Source organism: Eleutherodactylus coqui, chromosome 1, assembly GCF_035609145.1.
Source record: "Eleutherodactylus coqui strain aEleCoq1 chromosome 1, aEleCoq1.hap1, whole genome shotgun sequence".
NCBI classification, from domain to species: domain Eukaryota; kingdom Metazoa; phylum Chordata; class Amphibia; order Anura; family Eleutherodactylidae; genus Eleutherodactylus; species Eleutherodactylus coqui.
This window is the reverse complement of record NC_089837.1, coordinates 381,911,781-381,931,683: the sequence shown is the minus strand read 5'-3', so window position 1 is coordinate 381,931,683 and position 19,903 is coordinate 381,911,781. Positions and strand designations below refer to the sequence as shown.

General features: G+C 43.5%; 1 protein-coding gene across 1 annotated transcript in view; it reads left to right on the top strand.

Moving 5' to 3' along the window:
* The window catches only part of ATP10A (ATPase phospholipid transporting 10A (putative)), a 147,652-nt gene that overhangs the window by 114,965 nt on the left and 12,784 nt on the right, over nucleotides 1–19,903 (top strand). Inside the window, exons 14-20 of the mRNA XM_066579259.1 lie at nucleotides 892–1,204; nucleotides 1,548–1,628; nucleotides 2,624–2,745; nucleotides 12,678–12,878; nucleotides 17,216–17,296; nucleotides 17,393–17,497; nucleotides 17,707–17,894. Of these exons, the coding sequence (XP_066435356.1) occupies nucleotides 892–1,204; nucleotides 1,548–1,628; nucleotides 2,624–2,745; nucleotides 12,678–12,878; nucleotides 17,216–17,296; nucleotides 17,393–17,497; nucleotides 17,707–17,894 (1,091 nt within the window). The remainder of the gene's footprint in view (nucleotides 1–891; nucleotides 1,205–1,547; nucleotides 1,629–2,623; nucleotides 2,746–12,677; nucleotides 12,879–17,215; nucleotides 17,297–17,392; nucleotides 17,498–17,706; nucleotides 17,895–19,903) is intronic.

The window sequence follows — 19,903 nt, the reverse complement described above, 5'->3', positions numbered from 1 at the left end:
GCAGCATACTTATTTTCTGCAGGACGAATTGTAATTTCTATTGTACAATGAGCGCCATAAATACAAAACCCAAGACTTCTTTATTTTGTGATACATTAAAAAGTACATGTTAACTTTATTCTGTGGGTCAGTTTGGTTAGTTTTCTTTGTTTTACTACTTTTAAAAAATTAACATTTGATATTTGTTGCTACATTCTGACACCCATAAGTTATTTTTTTTTTGTATTTTTTTTTTTTGTCGATGTAACTGTGTGTGGGCTCGTTTTTTGTGTGTCGTACTTTTTAGTATTGTTACTCTTTTGCGATGCAAATGACCTTCAGATTTTTATCCCCCTTGTTTTGGGAATTGAAGTGACCGAAAAAAATGTTTTTGCTGGCTCTGATTGGCTGACCCGGGGCGCTCGAGAACCAATCAATGCATCGCTGGATGAACCAATAACAGCCATCGCGTGGACAGCATCGATTGGCTGAGCCGCAGCACTCGAGAACCAGTCAGAGCCAGCGCTTCCTGGAGGTGGGATTTATAAACCCCCTAACCAGGAAGCTGCAGCTGAAGATTGCAAACATGTTTTTTTTTTGTTTTTTTTTAAATGTAGCTAGGACTTATTTTAGGGGAAACAGTAAGAATTGGGGCATTCAGAGTACTGACGGGATCGTGCGGCGATGTAAGCACTGAAGAGGCTGCAGCACTCAGAGCAGTGCCTCAGCTCCTGCAATCAGCTGATCAACAGGGATCCCAAGCAGCAGACTCCCAACGATCATATATGGGTGTCCTGTCCTGAGGAATTGGGATAACGTCTTTAGATCAGGATTTTTCATCAGTTATAATATACAACAGAAGCAACTATTGGTTTACTCTTTATTTTGACCTGTTTTTTATTTTCACCCTAGGAAGCCTGTGCTGCTTTGCTTGACCAGTGTTTGCACTACGCGGAGTCCAAGATACCAGATGACGCAAAGAAACGATCTGCTTGGAATGTTGACTTTGGTTTCTCAATGGCCTTATCTACTAAGTGTCCAAATCTTGGACTTGTTATAGATGGGAAAACACTAGCCTTTGCACTAGACTCAAGCCAATCGGATAAATTTATTTCACTGGCTCAAAAATGCCGCTCTGTGCTCTGCTGTCGCTCAACTCCCCTCCAGAAGAGCATGGTTGTGAAGCTCGTTCGAGACAAGCTCAAAGCCATGACTTTAGCAATAGGTAAGCTTTGTGTTTTCCAGATTCACTCAGTAAATCCAAAAAGCCAAGATCTAAAATTTCCTTATACCAGAAGAGTTTGCGCTATGTCTAAGGCCAAACTTTGATTACTTATTAAATTTGGCTGTTTCCAAAATGGAACAAAATTTTAAGATGGATATCCAAATTTTCAGCGATGATCTGTCTTTTTACTGGTTTACATTATACAGCTTGGATAACCATACATGACTCACAAATCTGGTACCATTGCACCATTACTTGCATCCCATGCTTATGTGTACTAATTGTGAAATACTGTTTTGTTTTGTTTCAAACTATGACTATTTTTTTACTATGTTCTTCATAGGTGATGGAACCAATGATGTTAGCATGATTCAGGTAGCAGATGTTGGCGTTGGGATATCTGGTCAGGAAGGAATGCAGGCAAGTTCTGACTTCTACATCTATTTGCATACGTCTGTTGATCTTATGTGCAATGCAAGCTTATTCTATTACTAATTTCAAAACACATGCCAATAAATGTTCTAATCTAAAGATGTGGCGCAGAGGGATAAGACAGCAGAAATGCAGTCCTAAGCTTTTGCTTATGACCTGAAGGTTGCGAGTTCAATTCCTGCGTGGTTCAGGTAGCCGGCTCAAGGTTGACTCAGACTTCCATCCTTCCAAGGTTGGTAAAATGAGTACCCAACTTGCTGAGGGGGGGTAAAAGATGACTGGGGAAGGCAATGGCAAACCACCCCGGAAAAACAGTCTGCCAAGAAAACCCTAGGAGTCAGCCATGGGCTGCTAAAACCCGTTTCATCGCTCAGGGGGGAAATATGAACAAGAAGAAAATAAAATGTACTGCGCATGACAGCGTTCGTTGGCCAAAATTCTATACATCCTGGGCCATAGGTAGGACACCCCTGTTTTACAAACATATTGCCATGTAATGCTTATTAACCGATCAATTTTTCCGGAAGCCACCACAAAACATGCACTATTTAAACTGCTGAAAGGAATGTATTTTCCTTAATGCTTTCTGAATATGTAGCAAATTGAATTAACCTCTCCATGCAATTCATTATACTCAGTACAGGAAATTGATTTCTGTTTGCACTTCATTACACCTACTAGAGCAAATTCTAAACTACGCAGAGCAAACTGACTTCTATACACATTACAGCAATTTTCACATCTAATTGCACAGTTCAAAGCGGACATCTGTGTATTTTCTGTTAAACATGTAGAGTTTTGTTGGCGGGACAGTCTTGCAGAATTGCTTTATTTGCTTCAGTCTAGCACAATATGGACTTTTCTTTGTTGGGAAAGTCTAGCTAAAGTTTTAAAGACAAACACAACATCCAGCACAATTTATGCAATATGATTTATTCATTTAGTTTTTTTCAATTTTTTGCTTTTTCACTCTTTATATATAGGCAGTGATGGCCAGTGACTTTGCTGTTCCAAGATTTCGATACTTGGAAAAAATGCTGCTTGTTCATGGTCGATGGTGTTATTCTCGACTTGCAAATATGGTTTTATATTTCTTCTACAAAAATGCTGTAAGTAAAACGTTGATATATTATTGTTACATAGTGTTGTGTTAATAAGCTTTGATTAACCTCTTCCTGCTACATTTACATCCCAGCGACAGGGTATGTATGAAGAGAGATTGCTGGGCGATCTCTCTTCATACAGCATGGGCTGGGTTTAGAACAGCCAGCACACATTGGCAACAGCTCAGATTAGCCATGCGGCTGATCGGAGCCATTAACTATTTAAATGCCTCTGTCAATTCTGCCCTGACTTGCATTTGAGACAGAAATTTGTTAGTTTTTGTTCATACAATTGTCATACTTTTCCGATGTTCTCACCAAGTTTGCAAGATTCCATTCCATCAAGTTTACTTTAAAGGGGTGGTCTCGCGAAACCAAGTGGGGTTATACACTTCCGTATGGCCATATTAATGCACTTTGTAATGTACATTGTGCATTAAATATGAGCCATACAGAAGTTATTCCACTTACCTGCTCCGTTGCTAGCGTCCTCGTCTCCATGGTTCCGTCTAAATTCGCTGGCAGCTTGCTTTTTTAGACGCGCTTGCGCAGTCCGGTCTTCTCCATTCAGCACGAGCCGCTTCAGTGTGCTCCCCGCTACAGCTCTTCTGCGCATGCGCAGACGAGCTGTCACTGCTCGGGAGCGCGCTGGAGCGGCCATTCTGCACCATCCTCTGTTAGAGGAAGGTGCAGAAACTGGAGCTGCCCAGCGGAGAAGCCCAGCCCAGCAGCCCCGAGAAGCCTCCCAGGTAAGTGATGGGTCGGGGGGGCTGCCGCTGCGCCGGGCTGCGCCGGGGGGGGGGGGGGGCTGTCGCTGCGCCGGGGGGGGGGCTGCCGCTGCGCCGGGCTGCGCCGGGGGGGCTGTCGCTGCGCCGGGGGGGGCTGCCGCTGTGATGGGGGAACTAGCGCTAGGCCGGGGGGGCTGTCGCTGCGATGGGGGGGCTGTCGCTAGGCCGGGGGGGCTGTCGCTAGGCCGGGGGGGCTGTCGCTGCGATGGGGGGGCTGTCGCTAGGCCGGGGGGGCTGTCGCTGCGATGGGGGGGCTGTCGCCAGGCCGGGGGGGGCTGCCGCTAGGCCGGGGGAACTAGCGCTGGGCTCCGGAACCTAGCGCTGGGCTCCGGGGCCTTCACCTGGGCTGAGGGTCTAGCGCTGGGGAGCCGGGGGCTAGCGCCGGTTACCTGCTGCCTGGCGGTGGGCGTCTGGTCGGCGGCTGCGGGGCGTCTGGTCGGCGGCTGCGGGGCGTCCGGTTGCCATGGAGACACAGCTGGCGGCGTCTCGGGAGCGCGCACGTCGGGCTGCAGCGAGCGACGGGGAAAGAGCCGGCGGCCATCTTGAGGAAACTTTTATAAGTTGCTGAAACGCTGGAACGGTAAGTACGAACCAGCTAGAAATGTCATTTACAGGGGTAATTAGTAATGTATGTTTAATGGGGGGGACTGGGCAAAAAAAAAAATTAACTGCTTCCTCGAGACATCTCCTTTAACTTTGTCATAGCATGGTTAGGAAAATTTGCTGTGTTTTTCTTGGTGTCAAAAATAAGCTGTCTTGGCTCTGTGAAAATTGGAACTGGGCTAGTCTAAACAGAACCTAAGAGAATCTGTAAATGGCATCTAGCCATTTTATTTTTCCAGTTGCAAACGGAAGGTTTTTTTTTTTAATTCTACTGCACAAACAATAAAACTTGAAAAATAAGTAAACTGCAAAAGAAGTAATGAAAGTATATTAAAGATTCTAGTTTATACATTTACAGCCTATATAACCAAAGTTAATCATTTAAGTATTGATTGGCGAACTGTATTTGGCTACAAAGTAAAATAATCTAATAGAATTCTGTTATTGAACTCTAACGTTGCTGTTACTGTGTTCCACTGGATTGTGAGTAAACAATCAATTTGCTTTGCAATTTCCACTTCAGCAGTTTATAAAAAGATTTATTAAGAAATCCCACTTTTATTGAACAGCATTGCATACTTAAATAACTATTTTATGTGATGCTTACATGCGAAAACCCTGTCAAGTTAATTCCTCAAAGTTGTGCAGGAAATAAAACATAAGAACTAATACTTTAATGCATATTTTCTCATGCTGATGTCCTTAACTTTGTAATTTTCAACTCTTTTATGCTATAAAAAGGCATTCACTGTAGCTCTTTCTTAGTAATGGCTCTGCCAAAAATAAATTTCGGCTACCATATTGACTGTTAGATAATGAAGTCTCAGTGCTATAATCTGCTCATACTCACACATATTTTATAGTCAGTGCATAGTCGCATCCAATTATTTGTTTTATTTTCTATTCCAAGTAAAGGAGTTTTCCGGGCAGAATACTATTTATGACCTATCCTCGGGATAGGTAATTAACCCCTTAGTGACGGCCCCATTGCCTTTTTACGTCCTAGCTAAGTGGGCTTTAATCCTAGAGGACGTAAAAACATGCATCCTCTTTGGATTAAAGCCCTCTTGGCTGTGGACGTGACAGTTCCATGCTGTCGGTGCCCGCAGGTAGCCGACAGCATGGAGCTATCATCCCAGGCTGTGGTGACTCCCCCCCACCCCATGGCAATACGATCAGTGCTATCCAATGGATAGCGCCGATCACAATAAAGTAAGAAAAAGTTGAAAAAAAGTTAGAGATTCAGGTGCCCTGATGGATCAGATCTAATGGCGTCACATGCATGCAAAGAAGGCCGGGAGGCCTGGCAAATTTAAAATCTCCTGGCTCCCAGCTCCTAAAGTAGAAATCACCGGGGACCACGAAATTCAAAATCCCTCTGCTCCTGGCTACCATGTATAGCCAGGAGCAGAGAGAGGTAATCAAGGTCGTGATCACTGTTATTCAATGGATAGCAGTGATCATTTAAAGTGGAAAAAAAAGGTAAAGTTAAAAAAAAAAGTTTTAAAAGCTTACGTTTCATCTCCCCTCACGGATCATATCCATGAGGGAGGATGAAATGACGTACCTAAGGCCCCCGGATTTATCTGCGGACCTTACCCCAGCTTCTGCACACACGCCCGTCGCCAAAATGGTGGACGCATGCACAAAAGCTGTGGATTGCCAGGGTAATTTAAAATCTCTGTGCTCTTGGCTACAAAACTTAGCCGAGAGCCTGGAGATTTCACAGGGGGCTGCGGTGAGCGGTTCCTGATCACGTTTTCGCTGTTATCCAATGGAGTAAAAAAAGGTGAAGCTTCATCTCCCCTCAGCGATGCAATCGGTGAGAGGAGATTAAACTTTTTACCGGAGGCCTCCGTATTTGAACCCCAATGTGATCCTCCTCCGTGAACTTTCCCCAATTCTGCACATGCGACCGCTGGCAAAACACCGACACATGCGCAGGAGACGGGGAGCTCAGGAAATTTAAAATCTCCTTGCTCCCGGCGATCAATGGTCGCCGAGAGCCTGGAGCAGTGACGGGTGGCCTCGTTGAGCGGTCCCCGGCCACGTGATAAAAAGGTAGCGATCTACCTTGGGCCGATCTCACGCGACCAAATAGGAATTACAGATTCTGCATGCGTCTGATCCGCAGTAATACGCGGATCAATCGCATTGGATTACACAATTCCGCTCACATTAGTGGGTCAGAATTGCGTAATCCACTCGCAGAAAAGAGAGCGCAGCATGTTCTATTTTACCGCGGATATCCGCGACATAGAGCCTATTGTGCTCCATGGTTATGGATATACCCGCAGCTCATACGCAACTACATTGTGTACGGGCTGCGGGTACCCGCGTCATTGCTAAGCGACGGTGAGGGAAGTACAAATAATAAAAAAAAAGGTGTACTGGGAATGACCGTCCGTGTAAGTACGCAGTTATGCGCAGTACATCACATGGCCATACACAGCGCCACGGCCGGGCTCACAGCTGGGATCCGCTGAAGGCCTTTGCAAGTTGATTCCACATAAGGCTGTGTGAGCCCGGTATTATTCAGACTGCCGCCTGTAATACGTAATTTACACCCCACAAAAAGCATGAGAGGAGGGGGGATACCCGGTTTTATTGCCCCATGTGCCCATCCTAACCAGCCTCCGTAATTACCCCTGTCTTCAGAAATACCACACAGTTCACATTATTACTTTTATCTAATATTTAGGGAACGCCAAAAATGGTGTAGTGGGAGAGGGCGGGTGGGGTGGGGAATTTTTAAGGTGTCAATTTTTTTATTACGTACAAGTCAGCAATGAGGCCTGGAATTTATTCAGTTGTGCCTTGCAATCCAACGGGTTTTCCCTCCATTATAGGTCTAGCCATGTGTCCTATAAGTAGATTAGGGACACAACGGGAATGTTTCTGAACACGGGACAGACGGGGTATCCATTTTGGGGTGAACATCTTCACTCCTATGTACACTGTACAAAAAAACCTGTTTTTAAACTGACACGATTGCCAAAAAAATGAAAATCGTTAATTTTTTCCTTCTGCTTTGCTTAGATTCATTCAAAAACTGTGCGGTAAAAATATGCAGTACCCCCCTAGATGAATTTCTTAAGGGGTCTAGTTTTCAAAATGGGGTCATTTGTGGGGGTTCTTTATCATTTTGGACGCTCAATGGCTCTACAAGTGAGCAATGGGGCCTGGAATTTATTCCGTTGTACCCTGAAATCCAACGGGTGATCCTTCCATTATAGGCCTAGCCATGTGTCCTGTAAGTAGATTAGGGCCACAAGGGGTATGTTTCTGAACACGGGACAAACGGGTATCCATTTTGGGGTGAAAGTCTTCATTCATTTGTGTGCTGTACAAAAAAAACCAGTTTTTAAATTGATACAACTGCCAAAAAATGAAAATTGTAATTTTTTTCCTACTGCTTTGCTTACCGTAGATTTATTGAAAAATTGTAGGGTAAAAATACACAGTACACCCGTAGATGAATTCGTTAAGGAGTCTAGTTTTCAAAATGGGATCATTTGTTGGGGTTCTCTGTTGTTTTGGCCGCTCAAGAACTCTACAAGTGGGCAATGGGGACTAAATCACCTTCATGCTAAATTTCTGTTCTGAAAGCCACCGACTGCTTCTTACATTTTGGGCCCCGTTGTGCATCCAGACATAAAATTCATTCAAATACCGTGGGGTCAAAATGGGCAGTACACCCCTAGATAAATTCGTTAAGGGGTCTAGTTTTCAAAATGAGGTAATTTGTGGGGGTTCTCTATTGTTTTGGGCGCTCAAGAACTCTACAAGTGTGCTATGGGGCATAAAAGGCCTTCAAGCAAAATTTATGCTCTGAAAACCACTGACTACTCCTTTCATTTTGGGCTCCGTTGTGCATCCAGACAAAAGATTAGGGCCACAATGGGTATATTTATAAAAACAGGACAAACAGGGGTATCCATTTTGGGGTGCAAGTCCTCCTTCATGTGTGTGCTGTGCAAAAAAAGCTGTTTTAAAAATGACAGACTTACTAAAGAAATGAAAATCCCATTTTTTTCCTTTTGCTTTGCTTGAATTCATTCAAAAACTGTGGGGTCAAAATACGCAGTAAACCCCTAGATAAATTCGTTAAGGGGTCTAGTTTTTAAAATGGGGACATTTGTGGGGGTTCTCTGTGGTTTTGGCTGCTCAAGAGCTCTACAAGTGTGCTATGGCAGTGGTCCCCAACCTTTTTGGCACCAGGGACCGGCTTCAAGCAAGACCATTTTTACATGGGCGGGGCTTTGGTTATATGGGGCGGGGTTATGAAGGGAGTTGGAGTTTAGTGCCTATTTAATTATGACATTTAGAATGTCCTGGCAGTACACACATAGGGCAATATATAATCTATCCCCCCCCCCCCAGGCACACACATAGGGCAGCATATAATTTATCTCCCCTCCCCCAGTAATAGACAGCCCCCACCCCTCACTAATAGCAGCCCCCACCTCTCAGTAGTTAGCAGCCCCTCCCCCTGTAATAAGTAGCCACCCCCAGTAATAAGCAGCCCCCCCCCCAGTAATAAGCAGCCCCCCCCCAGTAATAAGCAGCCCCCCCCCAGTAATAAGCAGGTCCCCTCCCCCCAGTAATAGGCAGCCCCCCCCCAGTAATAGGCAGCCCCCCCCAGTAATAGGCAGCCCCCCCCCAGTAATAGGCAGCCCCCCCCAGTAATAGGCAGCCCCCCCCCCAGTAATAGGCAGCCCCCCCCCAGTAATAGGCAGCCCCCCCCCAGTAATAGGCAGCGCCCCCCCCCCAGTAATAGGCAGCGCCCCCCCCCCCAGTAATAGGCAGCGCCCTCCCCCAGTAATAGGCAGCGCCCTCCCCCAGTAATAGGCAGCGCCCTCCCCCAGTAATAGGCAGCCCCCCCCCCCCCCAGTAATAAACAGCCCCCCAGTAAGCAATCCCCCAGTAATAAGCAGGTCCCCCCAGTAATAGGCAGCCCCCCCCAGTAATAAGCAGCCCCTTCCCCTGTAATAAGTAGCCCCTCCCCAGTAATAGGCAGCCCCCCCAGTAATAAGCAACCCCTTCCCCTGTAATAAGTAGCCCCCACCACCCCCAGTAATAAGCAGCCCCCCCCCCAGTAATAGGCAGCCCCTTCCCCTGTAATAAATACCCCCCCCATAATACGCAGCCCCCCTGTAATAGGCAGCCCCACCCAGTAATAGGCAGCCCCTTCCCCTGTAATAAGTAGCCCCCACCCCCCCAGTAATAGGCAGCCCCTTCCCCTGTAATAAGTAGCCCCCACCCCCCAGTAATAACCAGTCCCCCCAGTAATAGGCAGCCCCTTCCCCTGTAATACGTCACCCCCCCCCCCCCCCGTAATAGGCAGCCCCTTCCCCTGTAATAAGTACCCCCCCCTTAATAGGCAGCCCCCCAACCCATATACTTACCTCCTCCCTGCTGTCAGCGTCGCTCTCTATCTGCTTGCCCTGACGTCAGTGTGCAGCCCGGAACGCTTCCTCCCCGAGTACTCTCCTGCGGAACTAATGAGCAGGGGACTCGGGGAGGAGGTTCCTGGCTGCACAGACATCAGTGTGTGCGCCGGGATCAGCGCAATTACCAGCGGGGAGCTGCGGCGCCCCCGCTGGTAATCGCTTCGGTGGTCAGCGGCGGGCCACATAGCACAAGGCAGCGGGCCGTATTCGGTCCGCGGGCCTTGTGTTTAGAGCAAAAGTTCCCGGCGGTGCCGCAGACCGGCGCTAGACACCTAACAGCCCGGCCCCGATCCGCAGCCCAGTGGTTGGGGACCCCTGTGTGGGTCTAGTTTTCAAAATGGGGTCATTTGTGGGGGTTCTACATGGTTTTGGGCGCTCAAGAACTCTACAAGTGGGCAATGGGGCATAAAAGGCCTTCAACAAAATTTCTCTACTGAAAGACTCCCGACTACTCCTTTTTATTTTGAAGCCCGTTGTGCATCCAAACAGAAGATTAGGGCCACAATGGTATGTTTATGAACACAGGACAAACAGGGGTATCCTTTTTGGGGTGTAAATTCTCATTTTCATGTGCACTATAGGAAAAAAGTATGTCTTTAAAATGACATATTTGCAAAATTATGAAATTTCATTTTTTCTCCTCTAAATTGAATTAATTCCTGAAAAAAAAACAGTGGGGTCAAAATACTCATGACACCCCTCAGTGAATACATTAAGGGGTGTAGTCTTTAAAATTGGGTCATTTGTGGTGGTATCTATCATTCTGGCACCCATGAGCCTTTGCAAACTTGGCTTGGTGCAAGAAAACAAAGTGTTCCTCAAAATGCTGAAAAGTAATGTTAAATTTGTACATCATCTAAATGGTTAAAAAAAAAACACGAACGTTTTTCAAACGTGCATTCAGAATACAGTAAACAGATGGAAATATATATCCTATCAAAAATTTGTACGTTATATTTGCACATATTTGAGATATTACAGTTGAAAATGTGAAAAAATGACAATTTTCTCAAAATGTTTCCAATATTGGTACTTTTAATACACAAATTCTATACACAAATTCTATCGGTCTATTTTCACCACCTAAATGAAGTACAATATGTGGCGAAAAAACAATGTCAGAATCCCTCGGATATGCAAAACCTTTACGGAGTTATGCTATGTTGAGTGACACATGTCAGATTTCCAAAATTTGGTCCCGTCACGAAGGCACAAACAGGCTTCGTCACTAAGGGGTTAATAGTTGATCGGCTGGAGTCCGCTACTTGGGACCCCGGTCAATCAGCTAATTGTGCACCCGCTGACAGCGCCGCAAATACACAAGGGTCGAAGCAGAAGCTGCTGCTACTACCCCCGTGTAGTGTTTGGTTCTTGTAACTGCAGACACGAATCCCATTGATTTCAGTTTGCGTTGCACTTGGAATTACAAGCACTGGCCGCAACACAGGGGTCAGAGCAGCAGCCTTCACTCCGACCCCTGTGTATTTGGGGCGCTGTCAGTCCGGGCGCAATCAGCTGAGCGGTCAGGATTCTGAGCGGTGGGCTTCAGCTAATCGACTATCACAGACCTATCCTGGTCGCGAATAGTAATTTCCATGAAAAGCCCCTTTAAATACTTGAAGGATTAATGAAAATTGGTACTAAAAATATTTGTGAAAAGGAAATTAATTACACCGAAAATTATCGGGAATTGATTGTGGGTTGGAGGTGCAATCTGGCAAGAACACACGTGGGGTTCAAGTCTACTTGGGGCTACTCTATACTTGTCACGGTCAATTACAAGCTGTAGCTAGCCTTGCATTGTATTCAGTAACACGTTTTGAGAGAAGGAGGAGAGAGGAAATTACTAATCCCCTGGATCACATTAGGGCTGGGTTCGTATGGGGTGCTGTTGCTGCAGAATTTCATACATACTATGCTACTAACACCATGAAAAATAGCTCAAGATGTTAACCTGGCCTCCAAAATCACCAGATCTCAATCCAATGGATCATTTGTGGGATGAGCTGGAAAAACAAGTCCGATTTAAGTAGGCCTGACCTTACAGCTTATGATATTTAAAGGGAACCTGTCATGTACTACTTGCTGTCCTCAGTGAGGGCAGTATAAAGTACTAGCACACACTCTGATTTAGACAGTCTGTCACTTATGAGGGTTTGCAGTGGTTTTAAAGAACTTATAGCTTGTTCCTGCAGCTTCCAGCAAGAGATGAGCTCAGTTTATTCATTGGGCACTGCTATCCCCACCCATTCTTCCTGATTAGCAGTTTTCACAGTATACAGTGAAATCACTAGAGGACTGTCATGACTGGTAGGCGGGGCTAGCAGCACCTCATAAATGAACTGGACTCCTCTTTTGCTGGTTACTACAGAACCTTCTCAATGGAATCTGTAAGTTTGAAAGAAAAAAAATCACTACATATTATCCCAAAAGTGCCAGACTGCTACAATAATCATGTCTGCCACTACGTTATTCTGCCCTCAGTGAGGGCAGTATAAAAGTACTTCACCAATTCCCTTTAAAGCTAATATCTCCCTGCCGGATAGCACAGAACAGTTTCAGAGGTCTCGTGGGGGTCCATGCCTCAATGGAGGCCCTTTTGGACGGAACGATTATCGTTCAAGAGCGAAAGTGAAAAATATTCAGTCTGACCGCAGCCAACGACCTACAATGATCAATAATCATTTACTTTTCGTTAGTCGTTCATTTTATGCAGGCATAAAAATTGCTGACTCGTTCACTCATCACTCAGTTTAAATGGCGCTCGTTCAGTTCTTCTAATTTATTTGAACGATTTCTTGTTTAAACGAACCAATGATGTATCTATCTAAACAGGTCGCACAAGCCAACGAGCTAGCTTTTATATCATTCGCTCGTTCAAACGACAACCGTTTGGTGTAAACGAACCCTAGGTCAGAGATATTCTAGCAGCACCAGGGGTGGTTTTAATGGCATATGTATAAAGACACCAAATGATATTGACTAGTATGTTATCCTGAGTCTCCGTTTATAAGGACATTGAATGGATTGACCGATATCCTAGAACTATGGTAGGCACTAACATTTGCTCTTTTTCTTTTTGCTTGCATTGCAGATGTTTGTGGCACTTTTGTTTTGGTACCAATTTTATTGTGGCTTCTCTGGATCGGCAATGATTGACCAGTGGTATCTTATATTTTTCAATTTACTCTTCTCATCCATTCCACAACTGGTTACTGGAATTCTTGATAAAGACCTACCAGCTGAAATGTTGATCGCTGTTCCTGAGCTGTATAGAAGTGGACAGACAATGGAGGTAACGGAGCAGCTTTTATTTTAAAAAAGCAAACAATTTTTATTGATGTTTTACAAGATTAAAACAACATCATGTGTGAAAATTATCTCTCTACATCCAGATCTTAGCATGATATAAATACTGTAAGCCACCATGCAAGGGCCCTGAATGTACAAATAGTTTAATACTGTGTTCATACACAGCAGGAGAAATAAGGGTAAAACATGAAATAAGAAGAAACCTGATCTACCTGAACATCTTTTACGTCTTTATATGTAATAAGGAATATAAATAATAAAATGATTGCTTATATTAATCAGCATATGCACAAGGAAATTGATAAGTATACTATGTATGCTTACAACATCCCCAGTATTACACATTTGGTATTAATAACATTAGGATATATTCTATATTGGTATGAGTCATGGGTCCAGAAAAGCTAGCCTTTATAACGAGGGCGTATTCTCAGAGTAGGCCTACAATAACTGAGTGGTGGGAACATGCAACTCAGGACCTTCACCCATCAGCTGATTGCTGAGACCCCGGTGCTCAGAAGGCTGTATTATAAGCACTTGCATGAGAGCTGCAGCTCCTTCAGTCAGCTGTTTGGCGAAAGTCCCGAGCAGCAGACCTCCACCAATCATATTGGTGGCCTATCCTGAGGATAGGCCATCAATTTTTTAAAGGGTGAATAATCAAATTGAGATGAGGGGACAAGGTACTATACTGTGAGATTTTAGATATCGTTCCCAGGATTTCCTCTTAGTTTGTGCATAAGGTAGCTTGTGAGCTCAAAGAGCATAAAGGTATTCCATGTCATAAGGATGGTTTACTAAACTTAGTTTTTGAAATTGAAGCCATTATCATAGAGTTTCAAGATCTTGTGATTAAAAGTTGGGCAGCTAATCTAACATGGCTGTAAAGTTCCATAAACCGGATGGACTGCCGCCTGAAAACACACATTGGGAGCAGAGGGCTGAACAGTGGTGAGGGACAAAGCGGTGAGAGGTTGAGTATTTGACACTTTGTTGTTTTATGGCAGGGGGAGCTGGGGTTTATAGGAAAAAATATATTTAGGACAACCCCTTTAAGCATTGGAGTAGTGTTATAAAATTGTTATACCGATGGGTTTTTCTTTAGCATGACTCTTGGCATGGCAGAGGCATGATATGTTGTGTTATCAGGGTGGTTTATTTACACTTTGAAATACTTTACAATGCGTTTTGTTGTGTTAAGATAAGAAAACAAGAGCTTCTTAATGGATTAAGATAACTTTCTCCTATCACAATCCAGGTACAATTTGTCCCATCTGTACACTATCATACATCAATTAATTTATTAGTGACTTCAGTAATCAGCATTACATAATTTATAGTAGTGGAGAAGGTTCATCAAAACTCCAGAAGGATTTTTTAATCTACCCTACAAAAAGAAGTCTGCTGTTGCCATTTGCATTTATTTGGATTATGAGAGCGAGGAGTTAATCCATCCTGCTGGTAATGTTCATTACAGTCCATGTATCGTGGTTAGCAGAGTGCTATATTAATGGTGGATGTGATTGAGGATGGCATCATCAATGCCAACTTTTATAGTTATGATAGAAGAAAAACTTATGAGCAATTAAAGAAAGAAGTAATTATGTGTTAAACCAATTCCACTCAGTTACCAATAAAAAGATCTGGCAACTACGGTATGTTAATAGGTATGTTAAGGTACTTTTACACTGAACTATTGTTCAAAAAATTGCTGGATCGTTCAATTTTGAACGATTATTGTTAAGTGTAAAGATTGCCAACAATCAAGTGATGAATGATAATTCCTTGGCTTATCATTCCTTTTTATGCAGGCATTAAAATCATCATTGGCTCGTTTGGTTTAAATACTGATCGTTCAGTCAGTCTCATTCACTAGTACAGTGAATGTCAACAAGTGAATGATGTATCTGCCTGTATAAACAGGCTACACAAGTGAATGATTGATTATAAATCGTTCTGTGCAAAAGCATCCTTAGAAGTGAATTGCGTGTAGGTGTTAGAGTATCAGGGATCAAGAAGAGGATTGTGGTTTCCATACAGATAGTGAAGCTTGTATGCTTGAAGACCATAAGGCGTTGATTGTATGGGATTTGGTTGCATGAACCCCCCCCCCCCCCCCTTCTATTATATATAATATATATTATATATATAATATTTAGAAGAAAAAAAATTAATATATATATTTTATGTTGGCTAATATGTATGCCTTCTAAAAGGGGGTTATAGTCTCTACATAGTCACAGCAAATATCAGTGGTGATAAAGGACATTCCTGGCAGGTGCCATTTGTGATGGTAGATGTACTAGCAAGGAATCCTCAAGATAGCACTTTAATGTAGGAACTTTATTCTAGAATTATCCTCTTTCATTTTTAATGCTTGAAAGTAATTACTGTAAATAAGATTTTAATTCAGTTCAGCCAAACATTTATGTGCTTTGTGAAGAAGGCTGCAGCCAGACAGCTTGGCAGTGGCTTATCTCCAGGGGAAAGAAAAAGAATCAGACATTAAAATTCAACACACCTGATTCTTCTGTTCCCCGACATATGTGAGCAGAAAGTTGAGAAGCATCCATACACATTCAGCAGTCGGCGGGTTGAGGCGACTAGTCTGTGGATGGGACTTTAAAGGGGTTGTCCCGCGAAAGCAAGTGGGGGTATACACTTCTGTATGGCCATATTAATGCACTTTGTAATGTACATTGTGCATTAATTATGAGCCATACAGAAGTTATTCACTTACCTGTTCCGTTGCTAGCGTCCTCGTCTCCATGGTGCCGTCTAATTTTCAGCGTCTAATCGCACGATTAGACGCGCTTGCGCAGTCCGGTCTTCTTCTTTTCTGAATGGGGCCGCTCGTGCCGGAGAGCGGCTCCTCGTAGCTCCGCCCCGTCACGTGCCGATTCCAGCCAATCAGGAGGCTGGAATCGGCAATGGACCGCACAGAAGACCTGAGGTCCACCGAGGGAGAAGATCCCGGCGGCCATCTTCACAAGGTAAGTAAGAAGTCACCGGAGCGCGGGGATTCAGGTAAGCCCTCCCTGGTTTTTTTTTTTAACCCCTGCATCAGGTTTGTCTCGCGCCGAACGGGGGGGCTATTGAAAAAAAAAAAACCCCCGTTTTGGCGCGGGACAACCCCTTTAATACCAGTAGTATGCGATTAATTTTTGGTGTTCTTTCTGATGGAAATAATCACTCCATGCACGGATATCCACTGAGCTTGTAGTGGGCTTCCATCTCCACACAACAGCCAATACAAGAAGGCAGAATAGTAATGTGAGGTATTAGATAACAACAGAATCCCCCAACGTAGGCTTAACAGTTAAAGACTCGGTTCACTCTACTGTGCCATTTGTTGATGGTTTATTAACGCTTTTGACTGATCCAAAGAAACGTTCCCAGCAGTCCGCAAGAATTTTGATCTGTTTGGCAGTCTCTCATTTTTAAATAAATTCTAATAAATCTAAGGCCTTGAATATATCTGTTCCAGTTTAAGAAATGAAGCAAATAAAACATTTGCGTGGCCTGCCTCCTGCATTGTTTTTAGGTATCTTTTGCCACTTAGCCTTGACCTATTATACAAACTAAATTACATGACAGACGAAAAAAAGTCGAGGATCAACTATCACATCTCAATGTTCCTTTTATGTCTTGGATAGGGCGGAATGATATATTGGCTACATATGTTCTCCCCTCCATTCTCTGTACAGTACATACTGCATCAATAACCATACCAAAGCACTTCTTCCATAAACTCATGAACATCTTCTCCGGGTTCATTTGGAATGGACATAGAGCTAGAATAGCATAGAATTATTTAGTCAAAAAAAACCCACAATGGATTTACTCTTCCAGATGTCAACAGTTTTTACAAAGCAATTCGCTTGTCTAGGTAGCTGTTTTTGGTTGATACTTTGCCAACTTGTTATTTTATTTTGAGCCTTCCCTGCGGTATGTATATATTTTCATTTTCTGTGAGTTATGTCTTTGTCATATTTTTTCTCCCCTCTGTGATTTTTTGACTAAGGAATTAAAATCAAAAACTGCATGGTGGAATCAGATCTTAAAGAGCCAAGCAGCCTACGCAGCAGAAGAAAATGACAGTTTGCCATTTCCTATAGTTGATGACATGAGATTTTTAAGACCCCAGTTGGACATATTTTCATGTACCCTTATTTAGGACCATTGTTTTGATTGGGATCTAATATAACATGAATAGCCTTTATAAAATAACAACTTTAAGGATATAGGATTTCTTTCAGAACATTAATCATCGTAAGTTCCTATCATGGATTTAAACTGTTGCTTTTACCTTTTCTCTAGGAATACAAGCCTCATATGTTTTGGCGCAACATGATTGATGCTTTCTATCAAAGTCTTATATGTTTCTTCATCCCGTATTTTGTAAGTTACATAGCTTCCTCACCATATAATCTATGCAAATAGTTCAGGAATGTTTTAAAAGGATATTATTCCATTCCATTTTGTTTTCTCCTGCAGACATTCTATGACTCTGATATTGATCTGTTCACGTGGGGCACTCCAATAGTCACATGTGCTCTTTTAACCATCATGCTGCACTTGGGCATTGAGACCAAAACTTGGGTAAGATACTGTTTTTGGGTTGTTTTTGTTTCTTGAAATTAGCACTTTTTTGGGGTTTTTTTTAAAGTATTTTGCTATTCAGTTCACGTGTGTTATATATCAAGCTTTGCACACAGAAGCAGAATTCCTATTGCAATGATACTTAAGCATTTAGTTTGCGCTATTAGATGTAAATTATGCATTTATAAATTTACTTATTTTGTTTTCAGACTTGGATCAATGTGTCCTCCATTGCCTTCAGTATTCTCCTATTTTTCACTGTGGCTTTGATTTACAATTCAGCCTGTCCAACATGCAACCCTCCTTCAAACCCGTATTGGACTATGCAGAAACTCCTAGCCCATCCTTTGTTTTATTTAATTTGCATCTTGTCCCCCATCGCTGCTTTGTTACCCAGGTATTTTAAGTTATCTTTTATTTATTTTTCCCTTTTTATGTTGCTTTGTGTATCACTCTCTAATATTATACTTTTTGACCTAAAGGGTATATACACCTTTGTATTGCTCCAGCTCATCTAATATTAAAATTTCAGAAATTTTACAAATATTCTAAATTAAAACTACTCTATTGTATTTAAGGTTCATGTGCGGACCTGTGACTCTCCATGGCTACAGACTAGTAACAAACCTTATCTAACCTGATCCAGCAGTTATACTGGTTGCCATCTGTCACTTACTTGTTACTGACATGCAGTTGGCAGGTTAGTAAATCATAAGGGATAGATGGAAGAGAGTATAAGTGCAGCTCAGGCTACACAAGGTGTATCTATAACCTTGGAGACTCATAGGTCTGCGCACAAAATACTTGAATATTTGTTATTAAGGCGCCTCTCACACAGGCGTTTTGAACGCTGCGGTAATCGCGATATAATTGTCCCATTGATTTCAATTGGGCCTCGCAGACACTCGTTTAATCACAGCGCTTTCTGCTCTATTGTTCAGGGTTTAGCGCACTTCCATCACCCATCACAATGATGGGGTGCGCTTAAACACTGTCGGCAGCAGGAATCTGCAGCCGAAAAATAAAGTAAAATTGCAGCGTTTTACCCCGTCCATGTGTGAGTGGCCTAAGGCTATATGGGAGCTTGAGCGTGTACAAAGATGGACAAGTAAATTAATGGAATGCGTGGACTACAATACCGAGAGAGTTTATCAAAATTGGGGTTATCTACTTTACTAAAAAGACGGCTTAGGGCGACCTAATAACTATGTATAAGTATATGACGGGACAATACAGAGATCTCTCCCATGATCTGTTTATACCCGGGACTGTAACTGTAACAAGGCGGCGTCCTCTAGAGGAAAGAAGGTTTCTACACCGACATAGAAGGGGGTTCTTTACTGTAAGAGCAGTGAGACTATGGAACTGTCTGCCTGAAGACGTGATGATGGCAAACTCGATGAAAGAGTTCAAGAGGGGCCTGGTCGCCTTTCTTGAGCGTTATAATATGTGATATAATCACTAATTACTTCAGAAGGATTGTTGACCCAGGGATTATTCAGATTGACAGATTGGAGTTGGGAAGGAATTTTTTCCCTTAAATAGGGAAAATTGGCTTCTACCTCATTGGGTTTTTTTTGCCTTCCTCTGGATCAAAATTGAGGGAAAGTAATAGGCTGAACCGGATGGACATACCGTATATACCGGCGTATAAGACGACTTTTGAACCCCGAAAAATCTGCTCTGCAGTCGGGGGTCGTCTTATGCGCCGGTAATACAAAAAAAAAAAAAGTGTAAAAAAAAAAAATTCATTACTCACCTGCCCCGGCGTTCTGTCGCGCTCCGGCAGGATGTCGCTCGCTCCGGCAGGCTGTCGCTCGCTCCTCGTCCCCGGCGCAGCATAGCTTTCTGAATGCGGGGCTTGAAATCCCCGCTTCCAGAAAGCTAATACACACGCCGGCAGCCATGACAGCATTGAATGGCTGTGATTGGCTGAAGGCGCACGTGTTAGCAATCACACCCATTCAATGATGTCATTGAATAGTGTGATTGGCTGAAGCCACGTGTGCTTTAGCCAATCACAGCCATTCAATGATGTCATGGCTGCCGGCGTGTGTATTAGCTTTCTGGAAGCGGGGATTTCAAGCCTCGCATTCAGAAAGCTATGCTGCGCCGGGGACGAGGAGCGAGCGACAGCCTGCCGGAGCGAGCGACATCCTGCCGGAGCGCGACAGAACGCCGGGGCAGGTGAGTAATGATTTTTTTTTTTTTTTCTCCACTGTATACCGGCGTATAAGGTGACAGTTGGGGGGTCGTCTTATACGCCCCGTCGCCTTATACGCCGGTATATACGGTATGTATTTTTTTTGGCTTTACATACTATGTTACTAGTTACAAATTTGCTTAGTTTTTATTTTGAATAAACCGCAAACACGTTTGATATGATTCCTATATACCTGTGGAATA